Genomic DNA, 16,412 nt, shown 5'->3' with positions numbered 1-16,412 from the left:
AAATAATATTAATATATGAATTAATTAAATAAGGTTATTATAAATAGATGATCAAAATGATAATATATTTAATATATAAAAAAATAAAGGAAAAGTATTAAATAAGGATTAGACTGGCAATATATTTAATATATAATAATAAAGAAAATATATTTAATATATAATAATAGAGAAAAGTATTATTTAATATTTAATATACTTAAAATGTCAAACATTTATTATATGCCAATGTTAATAATTAATATATTTTAACATCAGTATCCAAAGTATAATAAAGGAAACCATTAATTAAAAAGACCCCCCCACGATCACCCCCGCACGAAGTGGTGCGACGGTAATCGCAGCCTACCATCGCATCCCTTCATGCGGAAGGGGACCTGTGGAGGGATACAACCCTTCACGGGGTATTAGGGGGGCATAACAGCGCGCAGTAGGGGAAAGGAAAGGCATAAGGGGAAACTGCGAATAGCAGAGGCAACTACAGATCGGAAACTACTGCTGCAAACAGAACAGGTAACTAATGAATTAATATTTTTATATATATGTTAATTAATGCTTATTTACTGTATATGTTAATGAATATAAGTAATTAATATTTTAATATTTACATTAATGAATGAATATTTTAATACATATGTAATGAATGAAATTAATGCATATTTAATATATATGTTAATGAATGTAATTGATGCATGTTTAATATATATGTTAATGAATATTTTAATATATACATTAATGAATGGTTTTTAAATGTTAAGGAATATGTGTAAACATATGTTAAGGAATATGTGAAAATATATGTTAATGAATACATATTAATGAATAGTTAGGAATATACGTTAATAAATAAATGTTAAGTTAGGAACATGTAAATGTAGATTATGAAATGGAAAATAGTAATAAATTGTAAAATGTAATATAAATGTGATTGTATGATGGAGGCTATAAGGAGGAAACTCCCTTAGCCTAATGGAGGGATTATGATAATCCCTGGTAGGCAGTATATACTGAATATCTATATGCATATATGTATGGCTTGGTTGGCAAAGTTCATCCAAGAAGAGACGGATCTAGTCAGTCCCCTCTAGTAGACTTGGATGATGAGATGCATCATCCAAGGCAAGGAATTGACATATGGTCTTCCTTGGATGGCTTGTGTGTAAGAAATTACACCCAAGACAGGAATTGAATTAACCTTCGATTTCCTGGATGGCTTGGGTGTAAGTAGTTACATCCAAGACAGGAATCGAATTAACCTTTGATTTCCTGGATAGCTTAGGTGTAAGAAATTACATCCAAGACAGGAATTGAATTCACCTTCGATTTCCTAGATGGCTTGGAACCAAAATGGGTTCCAAGAAGACGAGCTTCACAGCCGCCTAAGGACATATCTTTGTATGGCATTCATATCCTTTTTATTAGATAAGAATTGTGATTAATGTTAATTAAGTATTTTAAAGTTAAATTGCAAGTTGGATTAGTTATATATATATATATATATATATATATATATATATATATATTTGTTGTATTCTAACAATCTGTTTTGCAAGACAGTGATCTCTAACTAGTAAGGACATTACAACAATCCTTGATAGAAGGATAGAGATCGAAACAGATGTGGATATCCAAGAATTGGAAGACAGGATCAAGATTATTTTTTGCAAAGAGGAGAACATGGTCACAGAAAAGCAGTGAGATCAGATGTATGCTACTATGTTCCTGATCGAGAAGACAAAAGAGCTAGAGCCTGGATGGGAGATGACTCTTCTCGCAGCTTTTGATCAAGTCCTTCACCTGGAAGAACAAATGAAGAACCAACATGAGATTCCCATTGCTGAGATTGAGGGGATTACGTCCAGATTCATTGAATATGCCAAAAAAGAGCATAGAAAAGGGAACAAAATTCTAGATGAGAAGTTGTTGTAAGATGATGTGGCAACTTTATTCCCATTGGACTATGTTTCCTCATTATTTGTGCAAATTTCTATTCGCTATGGATTGATAATGTTTATCTAAATGGGGTCTCTTGTAACAAACCCTAATTAGGATTTAGGTGTCAAAATCTCAGTTGTTGATCTTCTTTAGATCCAGGTCGTTCAATGTATTTGAGAGTGCTATATAAGCCCTTACTCAATTCATTTTAAAGGGTTAGAGTCGGAAAAAGGAGAAATAAGATTAAGATTGTTAGCAGCAGAGAAACAAGTAGTGAAGAAAGAAAGTTAAACAATTGTTGTTTTATTTTGCTATGAGATCAATGAAATATTGAAGTTATGTTGTTTTATTGCAATCCTTGTGGCTATCTTCATGGTTGTTTATCTTCTTGAATCACTCCTAGTAGAGATAGTACTTAAGTTTTAGAATTAGATTGAAGGATGAATGTTGTGTTTGATCTTTGGTAAAACTTATAGTCCAAACCACTAGCTCCTTACTGATTGTAAGCACGCCTTGTGTGGTCAACTGGAGATATTAAGATTGTTTAAGAGTTCAATTATTATTGGAGATATTGATATGTATCTTAGTGATAGTATCTATCCCATTGATGATTAGAAAATCATTGAATCCCCTTAGAAGATCGCACCAATTACAGTAGAGTTGTAATCTTTTGGCAATACTGAAATTGGTAGAGTTTTACTAAGACTAGTCCTCATTTAGTCATTCCTAGGATTAGTTTAATATCGCCTTCTTAAAGCCCTTATCTTTTGCCCTTTTTTGAAACATCAGTTAGTATTAGGAGAATTCAATTTCCTCATCGAAAACTAGTTGCAAGAACAAGCTTTCCCATAAAGTACGTAAGGCCCCTTGTAAAACAACAAACACAACGACCACTGGTGCTTATCCACAAGTAAAGAACCTACATAACAGAACCTTGGAGTTTCTCCGATTGATCCTTCTACAAATCTTTAGCATTCGGAAACTTTATTCAAGAGAGGATAGGATACCTTTGGGTATTTTATTCTGTGTTTGGTCGTGTACAAAAGACACATCAACAATATGGTGGCAAACCATTGAGGTAAAATAAGAATGGACTGGACAACAAATCAATGGAGAAAATCAGAAAAATAGGTGGACCCCACATGAAAAAGCGAAAAACAAAAAACGAGAAGGAATGCTTGAGAAGAAAAAGAAAGAAACATTAAAAAATGAAAGAAAACTCGCTATCCTACCATATGGCGAGTTGGGGAAATAATAGAAAAAATACTTTTTTCATTGTAAAATAGGCAAAAAGGGAAATAGTGAGGCTAGTTTTAAAATTTATGCATCCAAATTGCTATAGCTCATTCTACAACCTTCCAAACTTGTCCTTGCTATTGTATGTACTATGAACTATTTTTGGACAACCTATAGCCATTGTATGACCTATAAATCAAGTTTATGTTGTACGAATAGTAACTATTTTTGTTGTTCTCACACAACTAGTAATTGTTTATGTCACTATTATACAATTAATAAATCTAACTGACACTAACATTGTTGTAAAATCACAATTTCCTGTTGTACAATCTGCATTTGGGCGATTCTTTGCTTTTCTTTTTGTATGACAATCTCATATTGTGATTGTTATAAGATCTGCTCTTGCTACATATAGGGTTAGTGCAAGTACTACAGGATCATCATGTGCCAAACAATACATCTAAATGGCAATGAAAATGCTAAAAAATAGACTTGAGCAACTTCACTTGAAAATTTTAATGGATCGTCTACACAACTTAAAAATTATGTAGGAATAAAATTCGTAGAAAATTGAATGTGGTTTCTGGACTACTAATTTTTTTTTAAAATAAAATAAAATTATTTGTTGGAAATTGGAAATTCCAATGAAACACTACTAATATTTTAAGAAAAAAAAGTACACATCATTATGGCCAGCCTAATTACGGGCCCAAAAAAATTCAAAAAAAATAAATCTTTATATATAAGTAAAGGACATCAACATGTACCTAGATGTGACATGTTCAATTTTTTTTTGTAAGTAAATAATTAGTTATGCTATTTTTATCAACTTTTTGAAACTATTAAAAAGTAATTTTCCAACCAGCCTAGCTTGGTCAAAAAAATATGAAATTCAAAATATTTTTTTTTAAATATAGCTAGCGAAGCATAGAGTGTGACACATCTTATGATGCCAGCATATTACAGCAGTATTCTGTTAGACATGTGATTTTTCATATCTAGACTTGTATGGATTCACCCATAGTTTAATTCTCCTTGCTTAAGTGCAAACATAATAGTGATGTATTCTTCTACGAAATTACCATATCTTCTAATAGTTGCTTATTCCAAAAACTCGCTAAACAATACAGGCACTGCCTTACCAAAATGGGGTAAGGCGATTGTTCTAAGGAGCACCTGTAGCAGACTTAAAGTTGATAACCAAGGCTTTATGAATAAGTCTGATTTATTTAGGACTTAAAAAATATACCTCTTAGCCATTGAGATGACTATTGCCATTAACCCTACGATTTTGATATGACTCTAAAAATCAATGCCTTCTCTTTTTAATACCTGAACTCATTCCAGCTAGGATAATTTCCTTTTGCAGAGTTATCCATTTTATGGTCATTTTAGCAAAAACATTAGGCTGAACTCCAGTTTTCTTGTCATATTGTAAAAAATTCAGATCATTTCTGGATATCTACAAATCATACCTAGACACTGTAGCTTTATAAACCAAATTGAGTTTGAGTGGAGAAGTCCATTATCTCCTTTCTTGGGTTCAATTCCTTAAACAAGTCAAATCTGAGTATTTTGGATCATAAGGTTTAAGTAGGGTTTGAAGTATGCACACAATGATGCAGAAAGTTTGCACTTCACAAACAACAAATGAAAAACAAATAACAGCCATATCAACATACAAAGCATCCTAGCTTCCAACATTTACTTTTATCCTCATTCTAATACATTTGTTGGAAACAAGACATGCTCCATCTGTATGAAAAAATCTAAGGAGATTTAACCACATGAAAAGCAAGCATAAGCTTTTTTAACTGCATTACCAATTTCACCAGCATCAAGTTTCAAATTCCATTCTTGCACAACCTCAGATACTGTCTTTCCTTGATCATGAATACACCTTCTTGTTATCTACAGAAACAATTTAACATCATCAATTTCCAATATCAATAATTGACAGCAAAACTAACATCTGATTACTAAAAGTTCAGAAGATGATTCAGAGCTGATGAAATTACATCTTGTTCAATGGTATTGCCTCCATGGGTTTGCTCGGGAACTTCTGAAAATATATGCCTTGAGATCTAGACAGAGAGGCAAAGTATATTACAAAGAATGTATGTTAAGCTGGAAAATGAAAATTAGTTAGTGTACTGTTTATTTCACTTGTCCAGTAACAATATATAAACAACCCCATATTGAGTAAATAAGAGTCATTTTACATGATTCACACACATATATAACAGGCTATTCAAAGATTGCACAGGAAACAGTTTTGTTGAAGTTATAGAGAAGCAAAACTGAATTCCAAAACAAATCGTTTAAATTATTCAAGATGTTATTCAAGATGGCAATATCTTTTCAAGTTTCACACATGTAAACAACATGAAAATTGGCTAATTGCTTTGTTTCTGTAATAATTCATTCCTGACTCCCATATCAGCGAGGAAGGAATTTTTTTCCAAAACTAATCCTGAACAAAGAAACATACTACAACGACAGCTGATGAAACCCTCCTGTAAATCCGTTGATGCACAAATAGAACTTCTGAATGAAGCTCTCCTAAAAGCCAAATTCAATGGATATTTCACCACCTCAAATAGCTACAACACTAAAGAATGTATCGTTCTCCAATGGCTCGAAGAATGAAACCATTGGCTCCCTTCTCATGTTAATTTGAGGTATACAAATTCTGAGTATATTATTTCTTTTCTTCAATACCTTTAGAGAGGAAGATTTATTCTTCCTTTATACCTATCGGTGGTGCCCCTTCACCAAGGGTCACCACTCTTTCAAGTTGGTCTCCAATAATCATATTGTTAATAATAATATAATTATTATTATATTATCATATAATATAATAATTATACAATATATTTATAATATAATTATATTATCACATAATAATATAATTATATTATCTCATAATAATAATATAATAATTATATAAAATAATTATAATAAAATTATATTATCTCTCAATAATAATATTATCACAATAAATATAATATAATTAGATTATCACAATATAATATAATTATATTATATTATCACAATATTATCACAACCTTTATGTTGTCGATGTCGGCCTGAAGGAATCCGACCATAGCATCAACACTCCCTCTTAGTCAATTAGGCTGATTAGGCCAGTTACATATTTGTCTTCCTCGGGTTGGAAGTGATGACTGATGTTGCCAATCTTCAACACTCCCTCTCAGCTAGGGAGGATACTTCCAGCTGCACAAGACATATCACCTCATCGAGATGACCAACACAATGACTATACTAATGAGCAAGCAACAGGCTTATCACCTTATTGTGACGTTTGGCCACAATGGCTACATACATATGTGGAAAGGAAATATATATCACCTCACGTGATATCAACCATTATGGCTTATCCATAGATATCACCTCGCGTGATATCCACCATAGAGATCCCTTAAGTAATATTCACCATTATGGCTTATCCATAGATATCACTTCACATGATACCCACCATTATAGCATATCCATAGATATCACTACATGGCACGTCCACAGATTTCACGTCACATGAAAGCCACCATGAATATCTCTTTATGTAATATCCACCATTATGGCTTATCCAAGGATATCACGTCTCATGATATCCACCATTATGTCATATCCATAAATATCACTACTAGAGATATAAACCATTATGACATATCCATAGATATCATGTCCCATGATATCCATCATAATGGTATGATCAATCAATATCGTAAGATTGTCACCTTACGATAATGATCAGATGTACAAGTGTTCACTATTGAGAGATCGTCACCTCACAATAATGTTCACAGGAGCTCATCAAGCACTGAACCAAAATTGTCATGGAGTCACATACATGACATCCACCATGAACCATATCAGAGGGTGTAGATAAGGGCTTTCCCCTTAAGTCTCTCTCAGAGAGAAATACAATCACAAGAGTTTACACTTAAAAACATCTTTTGAAAAGAAGAATACATTAGTGAATAGCATACATTTCCACCATGTCCCTAACATAGTAATACTTGATCTCCACATGCTTTGACCCAGAAGTCAACATAAAGGCCTTCCAACCTACATAAATGGGACTCCATCTCATGAATCATAGTCCTTTGACTGATCACTAGAGAAACCATCTTGACATGGTCCACTCTCTCTGAACCACGATTCTCTAGTTGCTCCCTCTGTCACGGAAGCATACTCTGCTCACAAGGTTCCAATCATGGAAGATACCTCACCCAAGGTTGCTTCTGATGGATTTTCAGACTCCCCTTGAATGTTGATTCCTCCTCTGAAAACCACAAACTTAGTCTCATGGTAGCAAGCATCAAGTTGCAATCTCTCATGCTTCTTAGTCCATCCATATTATTGTGAAGTCGCTTCATAAAAAAATCGAATTTTTATTAACAAATCTTCTTCGAACTTTCTTCTACGTAGGATTCACTATCTATTGTTTCAGTACAGATCACACTAAATGTGAAACACTTCACATATCATTTCGGATCACCACACCCGCTCATGAAGACATGAAGGTCATCGTCACAAAACAAAATGTTATTGTCACAGAGCAGATCTCTATCTTATTCGACCATGAAGATCACAACATATTTAGGTTGTCATTCTGTTCATTTCAATCGTCATCGGCTGTCACTAAATCGTGATATATTAATTTACCATTGGATATAGTTGATATCAATGTGTGTTCATAAAACCACCACTACAGTCCTAAGTCAAAATAATCACAAAAAATCTTGGTGATTATTTTAATTTATATCCCAACACTTATATGTTGTCTTTATGAGAGATCATTGCATATACTTATCATCGCTTTGACAAAAATATAAATTATCAACAATGAATGCACTTGTTGTCTTTCCAATAACAAACTAAATGCTGATGTTGATTGAACCTTTAGCCTCTCATTGAGTTTGCCTTGATGACAATCTAAGTCTCCTATGATCAAAACAGGGTTTACTGGATCAAAATCAAAATCGGCTTCTTATGCATTTATCATAACCTTATTTACAAATGGCATTCATCACTGTTAATATCAGAATGCATATCACTGCCTATCATGAATTCTCTGCTAAAGACAAGATCCTAGTGCGATTGGGTTTTGAATTGAACAAAATATGATATGTAGGTGAAATCAAAATCACCACTCATGAATTTGTTGAAATTGCTTTTCTTGGATTCGTAAATATTGTCAATAGTTGATCAAAAGTTTTAAATTGATCATCTTGCCTCTTGTAAATTTGCAGGCTCAAAGCAGACTAAGTCATAGTGTGTTGTGCCTTGAATATAATTATTACAAGTGGAAGATGAATTGTTGAGCCTAGTGATATTGATCAGTTTCATCTTGAATCTCGCCTTTGCCTTAGATTGAAATCCTTGGATCAGAATTTCGAAATTAATGTCAAAATGTAATCGCTTCTTGTGAAGATGTATTTGCTGTCAAACATGAATCTCGATCACTAAACCCAAGCTTGAGGGTTTGCCATTATCACTTTGCCAATGTCAAAATCGATGTTGTCATAGACAGATTTGCAATGTGAATCATACTGAGGTAATCGCTAATAAGAAATCAGAGATCGATACCCTCTTAAGTGCAACCGATGTGATAAATTTGCGTTGCTTTGAAAGTCGTTGCCACAGAGTTGATCAGAGCAAAATCACTATTAAAATAATTCACTGATCAACTAACTTAAGGCAATATCGATTTTAGATTGAACAAATGAAATGATCAATCTTAAGGTTATAGTCGCTCAAGATCAAAATCGGTGAGTATCACCTCAACCTGATGGTGTAATGGAATGGCTTGGAAGATTCACCTGTATGCAAGCAATATTGGTTTCTTTATATAATCGTTGCTTCCTTTAATATCATGCAGGTTGCTGTCATGTAAGTCAGATACACACCAACAAACACATCTTCCACTCCCATGTCTTGTATTTTCTCAGCGACAGTGACTACACCAGTCTTTGTTACTCAGATTCCTGTATAGTAATTTGTCATAGTGCCTTTTAGGATCTTCCTTTAAGTTGTAAGGCTCTCTCCAAAGGAACCTTCTCTGATACCATGTTAATTTGAGGTATACAAATTCTGAGTATATTATTTCTTTTCTTCAATACCTTTAGAGAGGAAGATTTATTCTTCCTTTATACCTATCGATGGTTCCCCTTCACCAAGGGTCACCACTCTTTCAAGTTGGTCTCCAATAATCATATTATTAATAATAAAAATAATTATTATTATATTATCATATAATATAATAATTATACAATATATTTATAATATAATTATACTATCACATAATAATATAATTATATTATCCTATAATAATATAATCATATTATCTAAATAATAATATTATCACAATAAATATAATATAATTATATTATCACAATATAATATAATTATTATATTATCACAATATTATCACAACCTTTATGTTGTCGATGTCGGCCTGAAGGAATCGGACCATAGCATCAACACTCCCTCTTAGTCAATTAGGCTGATTAGGCCACTTACATATTTGTCTTCCTCAGGTTGGAAGTGATGACCGACGTTGCCAATCTTCAACATCTCACAAAAAATTTCATGAAATCAAATGCTCAAAAGAATGAATGGCTCAATTCCCAAGGCTGAATATATACAACTTCATGAAGAAGTCGATTTCCCTCCAAAAAGCACATTTAATAATAATCAAATGTTATTACATTTGCACCATTTAATATTTCACCTTTTAACACCTTGGGATAGACACCCAATATTAATTAAATAATTGGTCCCCTTTTAATGACAACTTGACCCTCATGTTATAAAGTTAAGTTATAACTTTATAATATCACCCTTTAATAATTAATTATCATTTGAGCTATTTAAACATTAATAACTCCTTCAAAACTCATTATTTCACCACACCATCTGAAACGGAAGGTAACTTTGTGAATCCCAATGTGACCAAATGCCTAACTAAAATTAGTAAGGGTCCCTCTCAACCAAACTTTGACTTACTATAAATAGTAAGTATGGCAAACGGAGCCCTGGAAACGCCAAACAAAAGCCAAAACTGGAAACCACTGAACTCTGGAGAAGATACAAGCCTCAGAAGACCCTCTATCCATACTCATTAGCCTATGAGGGTCAAAATGATAGGCTAATCTCACAATAACTGATGCTCGCAAAAATAGGGACATTACAAAAATACTCCTCGCGTGCTAACATTGCAAAAAAAGTTCACTGAGGCGACTAAGGTTTCTACTACAAACATGCAACTTAATGTTGGATATGAGCTCTTTTGGTTAATGTATGCTAGTAATCCAAGGGGGACTTACGCTTTTGTTGTTCTTCACTCCTCTTGATGCTATGGTTGTAACTTCATTATCGGATATTGCAGGATTGTGATGCTTCTTCCTTAAACGGACTTAACTAGAATTGGAAAAAAGGACAAAAGGGAAAAGGTTAAGAAGTTCTAATCTGCTCCTAGGAACAATGAGGGTAATGGATCATGCAAACAGTTTTCATATCACAATGAGCACCATCATAATGAACAATTTACATTCCATGATAGAAGTTAAGCATCCATATTAAAAAAAAGGGTTCAAGCTAACTTTACACTACAAATAGAAATCATCTAAGTGCAAAAAGTATAAACCATTGATATTCATCAAACATTGTCACATTCTCCATTAACATCAATGCACTTCTAACAATTTGAGAAATTGAATAAACACAATGCAACAAATTGAAATAAACATGAATCCACCATATCTTCAATGAAATCAAATTTTATTTCTCCAAGTCTTACAACAATGTCTTCTCCTCCTACTCTATTTCTACTCTAAAGAGAAAGAGCTCTCTATTTCTAAAGAGCTATCTAATTCTAATGATTTACAAGGAAGAAGGCATGGGCCTTTTATAGAGATACTTCCACAAATGAATGGCCAAGATTGATTTGCAATCAAGGGCCGAGATTACAAGATAGAACCCTAATTAGGGTTTCAAACCAAATGACCACCTTTATGCAAAAAGGAATTAGGGTAAAGAACAATTAACTAGATGTCAATTAAGCATCAAACAACTCATCATCTAGAAGTAAGCGTACCTTATCTCTCTCTTTGTTGGCAAATTCAATGAACCTAGACATCACAATCTCAAGTTAATCTACTGAGACATTAGGGGAAGTCTCATGCTTGTACTCCATGACTGTTGTATCCTTTTCACACTGACTGAGATTCTTCTCCCATGTTGGCTTGAGTGCCTGAATCTTGTTCATGAAATTGATGAATTTGGAAATGTCATCTAGGCGACTCCCCGAGAAAGAACTCATGTTCTTGAAAACGTGTTCCTTGACCTTGCTCTTCAAATTATCGGTGGTCATTTCCTTATCTCCCATTTTTTTGTGCAAACAATTCCTCCAGTGAGGAGAGGATTTCCATCTGAATTTCTTTGAGTATCCTCCTTAGTCGGGCTGATTCTTCATTTGATTTCTCGAAAGGCTTCCTTTCCTAATATCACTACGCAATACCAACTCGAGAAGTCATTTGCTTCCTTTTCCTTGATCACCACTCCATCCATCAATGTGTCTCGAGGAATCTCCATCAATGCTCCTAGGCGTGGGATAGTCTTGTCTACTCTGGGAACTGCAACATGTAGAATTCTCGATCTTGATCCTCCTCTTATCATTTGGGAGAACTTCTTGGCTGTCTTCTTTTCTTATCAACAACTGTCATTCCTTGAGTATTTTTCCTTCTGATTTTTTGATCTTGGATTTCTGGAGGAAATTCAAGATGTTGTAAATTCTTCTTCTCACTTGCAATTGAACTTTGGATCCTTGGGGCTAGAACTAGATTGCCTTGAAGCCTAAATGATTGGACTTTGAGTGTCCTCCCAACTGGAATTCCTCCTCCATGAACTTCCTGAGATTGAGTTTCTTCTTGAACTTGTATGTCATAAATTGGATCTGCTCATCTTGGACCTCCATGCCTCTTGATGTCTTCATGTTGCCTTTGGATTGGATAGATGAATCCCTAATGTTTTATCATTTTCTAACATTTTGGAGATGGCCGCATTTAGAGCTTGGAGAAGAAATAACTCCATACATAGTCAAATTTTTGTGTTTCCATTTCTAAGGAATCCTTGAGCGCATATCAATCCTAGAGGAGGATTTCTCAACACTTAAACAAAATTTATCATTTCTTCCCTTCCTAGAAATAAGCGCATTTGGAGCTTGGGGAAGGAGTTTTCCTTGGTGAAATTTCATCCTTCCTGTCATCATGAAGTTGGGTGCATTTGGGAGGTGATTTTCCATACCTTAGTAAAAATTTCAAATTTCCATGACCCAAGGAATGCTTGGGTGCACTTGGAGGGGGAAGAAGGAATTTTCCCATACTTAGTCAAATTTTTTACTTTTCCAAGACTTGGGTTGGGTGCCTTTGGAGTGACAGAGAAGGATTTTCGTCCTCGTAGAAAATTCCTCCTCGAAGTGGATTTTCTACTCTTCAATGGAGTTTTGGGCTGGAGGATTTTAAAATTTTCGCCAAATTCCTCCTTCACTGAGAATTTCCACTCTTACGTGGAGCTTTGGGCTAGAGGAGGATTTTCAATTTTCACCAAATTCCTCCTTCGCTGAGAATTTTCACTCTTGTGTGGAGTTTGGGTTGGAGGATTTTCAATTTTCGCCAAATTCTTCCTTTGCTGAGAATTTCCACTCTTGGGTGGAATTTTCGACTAGAGGAGGATTTTCAATTTTCACCAAATTCCTCCTTCGCTAAGAATTTCCACTCTTGGTTGGAGTTTTGGGCTCGAGGATGATTTTCAATTTTCGCCAAATTCCTCCTTCGCTAAGAATTTCCATTCTTGGGTAAAGTTTTGGGCTGGAGGAGGATTTTCAATTTTCGCCAAATTCCTCCTTCACTAAGAATTTCCACACCTGGGTAGACTTTTGGACTAGAAGAGGATTTTTCCTTCTGCACTGACTTTTTATGCTCTTCATTTCATCTTCATTCTTCTGGACTTGAATCTGGATATCTGTTCCACTTGCAGTTAACGTTCAGTCGTTCCTAATAATAGACTTTGTAAAAAAAGATTTTCTAAAAATAGAAAGTTTTCTCCAAACACAAAATTAGGCCAGTCGGGGCCGCAATGAAACTTTCTAAAAATAGAAAGTTCTCAAAAAATATTCAAATTTTATTGGTGGCTTCCTTGAAGGATTCTCTTTTTATACTTGGCCTCAGATTTCTCTATGCTCAAGGTTACAAACTTCCTTTTAAGTCTGAAGAATAAAAACCCTAAAATAGACAATACATGTTTCCAGACTTAGCCAAAATTTTGGCTGATTCTCTTTCATTTCCTCATATCAGTTCTCAAGATTATCTTGACACTTCGCCAAATGTCCATCATTTCATTCTTCTAACTATGCATTCTTTGTTCTATTATTCAAATATCTTCCTTGGACGATGATATCACCCACTCAACGATGTCCTCCTCTTAGCATCCAATGTCTTGCTCCCCGTAATATACCTGAAGAAAGACAAGGAAACGTTGTGAAGTACAAGCATCGGTCAAGTTCATAGTTAGCAAAATGCAAAGTTTGAAGGATAAAGCAATAAGCACAATGCATTTCTCAATACATTAAAACCCTTATTCTCGACTTGATGACAATATTAAGACAGTATCCTGTCTAGACTGTATATTCCTTTAGAATCCATTTCCTACTTAGTCACTTCATTACTTTCAAAGATCAAAAGCCAGACCAACAAGACCTTATAACTCATTCCTTAGGGTCAAGAGACGACACGAACTGCAAAAGACTTGGTTTATTCAGCAAAAAGAGGGGGCCCCATTTGCAATGGGGCAATGTGTGAAAACGTAACACGGGATCTGGTCTAGTTCCCCTTGGGTCCTCGTCTTGGTTCGGTTCCCTCTGGGTTCAGACAGGGTCCTACCCACAACCTGTGGGTTTGGCCCCACAAACCCAAGAACCTGAGCAGAATTTTGGGGAATTTCAAGGAAAATGGGAGGAATTTGACACTAAAGTTGATTTTTTTAACTTTTTTTAAATTGTTTGTTTGCCACAAAGGTCTGACATGTTAAATTCAGTTGATGCTATGAATTGTATGGAACCCCCTCAAGGCATTCATGCTTCAAGGTACGCCTCCCAAAGTCTCCAATATGCAGCAAATAGCAAGTTGCAAGTCTGCAATAAGTTTTTGAACACATGCAGCATTGAATAGACCTCTCCAAATGCAGGAATGGACAGCTATAGGCCAATAAAGGATAGGGAACACTCTATATCAGGTAGCGAAACAAGTAAGCTCACCCAGCTAATTTCCAAATTCATCAACACTCTAGAAAGCCTCAACTTGTACCAACACCTTGAATATTAGCTCCACCTCATACCAAAACTCATTGAAGGATTGAAGACATTTAGTTTTCTGCACTAAATAATCACCTACAGGTCTGCTTGTGATTTGCTGCTGAAACAAAATGCCTGGAACTGTATGACGCATCAAAATATGATTTTTTTTCGAGTTTCCCCATGCAAAAATCCATCAATGCTCCACCTCCAAGTCAAGGCTCCACAAGATGAAGTGAATAACATCCCCAAGAGGCAGCAACTAGGCTACCATGTTCACACATCAGCACCCATCAGTTTGGTATATACATCATGACAATCGAGTTTTGACTATTAATATGGTGGTGTATTTTGTTATGTTATTTGAGTATTAGCATAGTGGTGTATTTTGAACTTAACTACTGTTGCATATTATGTATATATTTTTAATTTTTATATGTTTTTGTAATAACGAACCCAAAACCCCAAAAGAAATTTGGCCAAACCTACGAACCCAAATCTCGAACCCAAACCTGTGCCCGAACCGGAACTGACAACTTAGCTAAAGATCAAAAAACTAAAGCCATTCCTCTCAAAGTATGGTTTCCTTCTCATTGCTACACATCTTACGAAGGGCCTTCATAAACCTCTCCATTACCTCATTGTCTTTAGAAGGAATAATTTGGCCAGCTCTAGGTGCATACTACTTGGGATTAAGAGTATAGGCAATCATATGAAGAGGGGTGTTCATTGTGCTCCACCTCTTTATAACAACAAACCTTATATGTTCCTCATAGAATTGTAATACAAGATACTTGTCACAAATTGCTTGCTTCAATTGATCAAGCATGCTATCAAAAGTCTCATAAATCTTATTTCAAGCGAAGATGAGCATCAATTGATTGTAGTGATATAAGTAGATAATATCATCTTTGGAGGAAGCAAAAAAGAAATGTGTCAAGACTTTGCTCAGAGGATGCAACAAGAATTTGAGATGTCCTTGTTGGGTGAACTATCCTTTTTCTTAGGACTACAAGTCTCACAATTGAAAAATAGAATTTTTATATCACAAACAAAATATGCTAAGGAAATGTTGAAAATGTTTATGATGGAAGAATACAAATGTTTATAGGGTGTAAACTAAGTAAAGATGATGACTCTCCTGATGTGAATCAAACTCTTTACCGATCAATGATAGGAAGTTTACTCTATCTAACAACCTCAAGGCCGGATAATGCAAGCAGTTGGAGTTGTGGCAAGATTTCAAGCAGCCCCCAAGAAAACACATGTTCAAGCAATAAAAAGAATCTCCAAATACTTGCAAGGGACTTTGGTCTTTGTTCTATGGTATCCAAAAAGTGAAGACTTCACCCTAAAAGCATACACGGATGCTGATTGGGCAGGTAGTATAGATGACAAGAAACTCATGAGTGGTAATGCATTCTTTCTAGGAAATAGCCTTGTTTCATGGTTGAGTAAGAAACAAGCCTCAATTTCCCAAGAGAATACATAGCAGCAGCCTCATTTGTACTCAAGTACTTTGGATGCATCAAACTTTGAAGGACCTCAAAGTGGAATATGATCACCCAGTATCTATATTGTGTGATAACACAAGTGCCATCAACATCTCCAAAACCCAGTGATGCACTCAAGGACAAAACACGTTCCTATCAAATATCATTTCCTGAGAGAACAAGTTACTGAAAAGCGGGTGAAGATGGAGTATGTGCCTACCAAAGACCAAATAGAAGATATATTTACAAAACCTCTACCAAGGGAAACATTTGAGTTTCTTAGACAAAAATTAGGGTTACTGCCCTATCCTTCTAAAGAGTAACGGAGAGTTCCTTCATATCCTTTGACACTAATGTCAAAGGGGGAGAAG

At 34.8% G+C, this 16,412-nt stretch overlaps 1 protein-coding gene across 2 annotated transcripts in view; it reads right to left on the bottom strand.

The window, feature by feature from the left end:
• The window catches only part of LOC131032724 (uncharacterized), a 267,909-nt gene that overhangs the window by 65,018 nt on the left and 186,479 nt on the right, over positions 1 to 16,412 (bottom strand). For both annotated transcript variants that reach the window (XM_057963762.2, XM_057963763.2), the window contains exons 11-12: positions 5,193 to 5,258; positions 4,998 to 5,085 (exon numbers count right to left, since the gene is read on the bottom strand). In XM_057963762.2, coding sequence (XP_057819745.2) covers positions 4,998 to 5,085; positions 5,193 to 5,258 — 154 coding nt within the window. The remainder of the gene's footprint in view (positions 1 to 4,997; positions 5,086 to 5,192; positions 5,259 to 16,412) is intronic.

The sequence above is a fragment of the Cryptomeria japonica genome, chromosome 5 (genome assembly GCF_030272615.1).
Source record: "Cryptomeria japonica chromosome 5, Sugi_1.0, whole genome shotgun sequence".
Lineage (NCBI taxonomy): Eukaryota > Viridiplantae > Streptophyta > Pinopsida > Cupressales > Cupressaceae > Cryptomeria > Cryptomeria japonica.
This window is presented reverse-complemented; position numbering and strand designations above follow the sequence as displayed.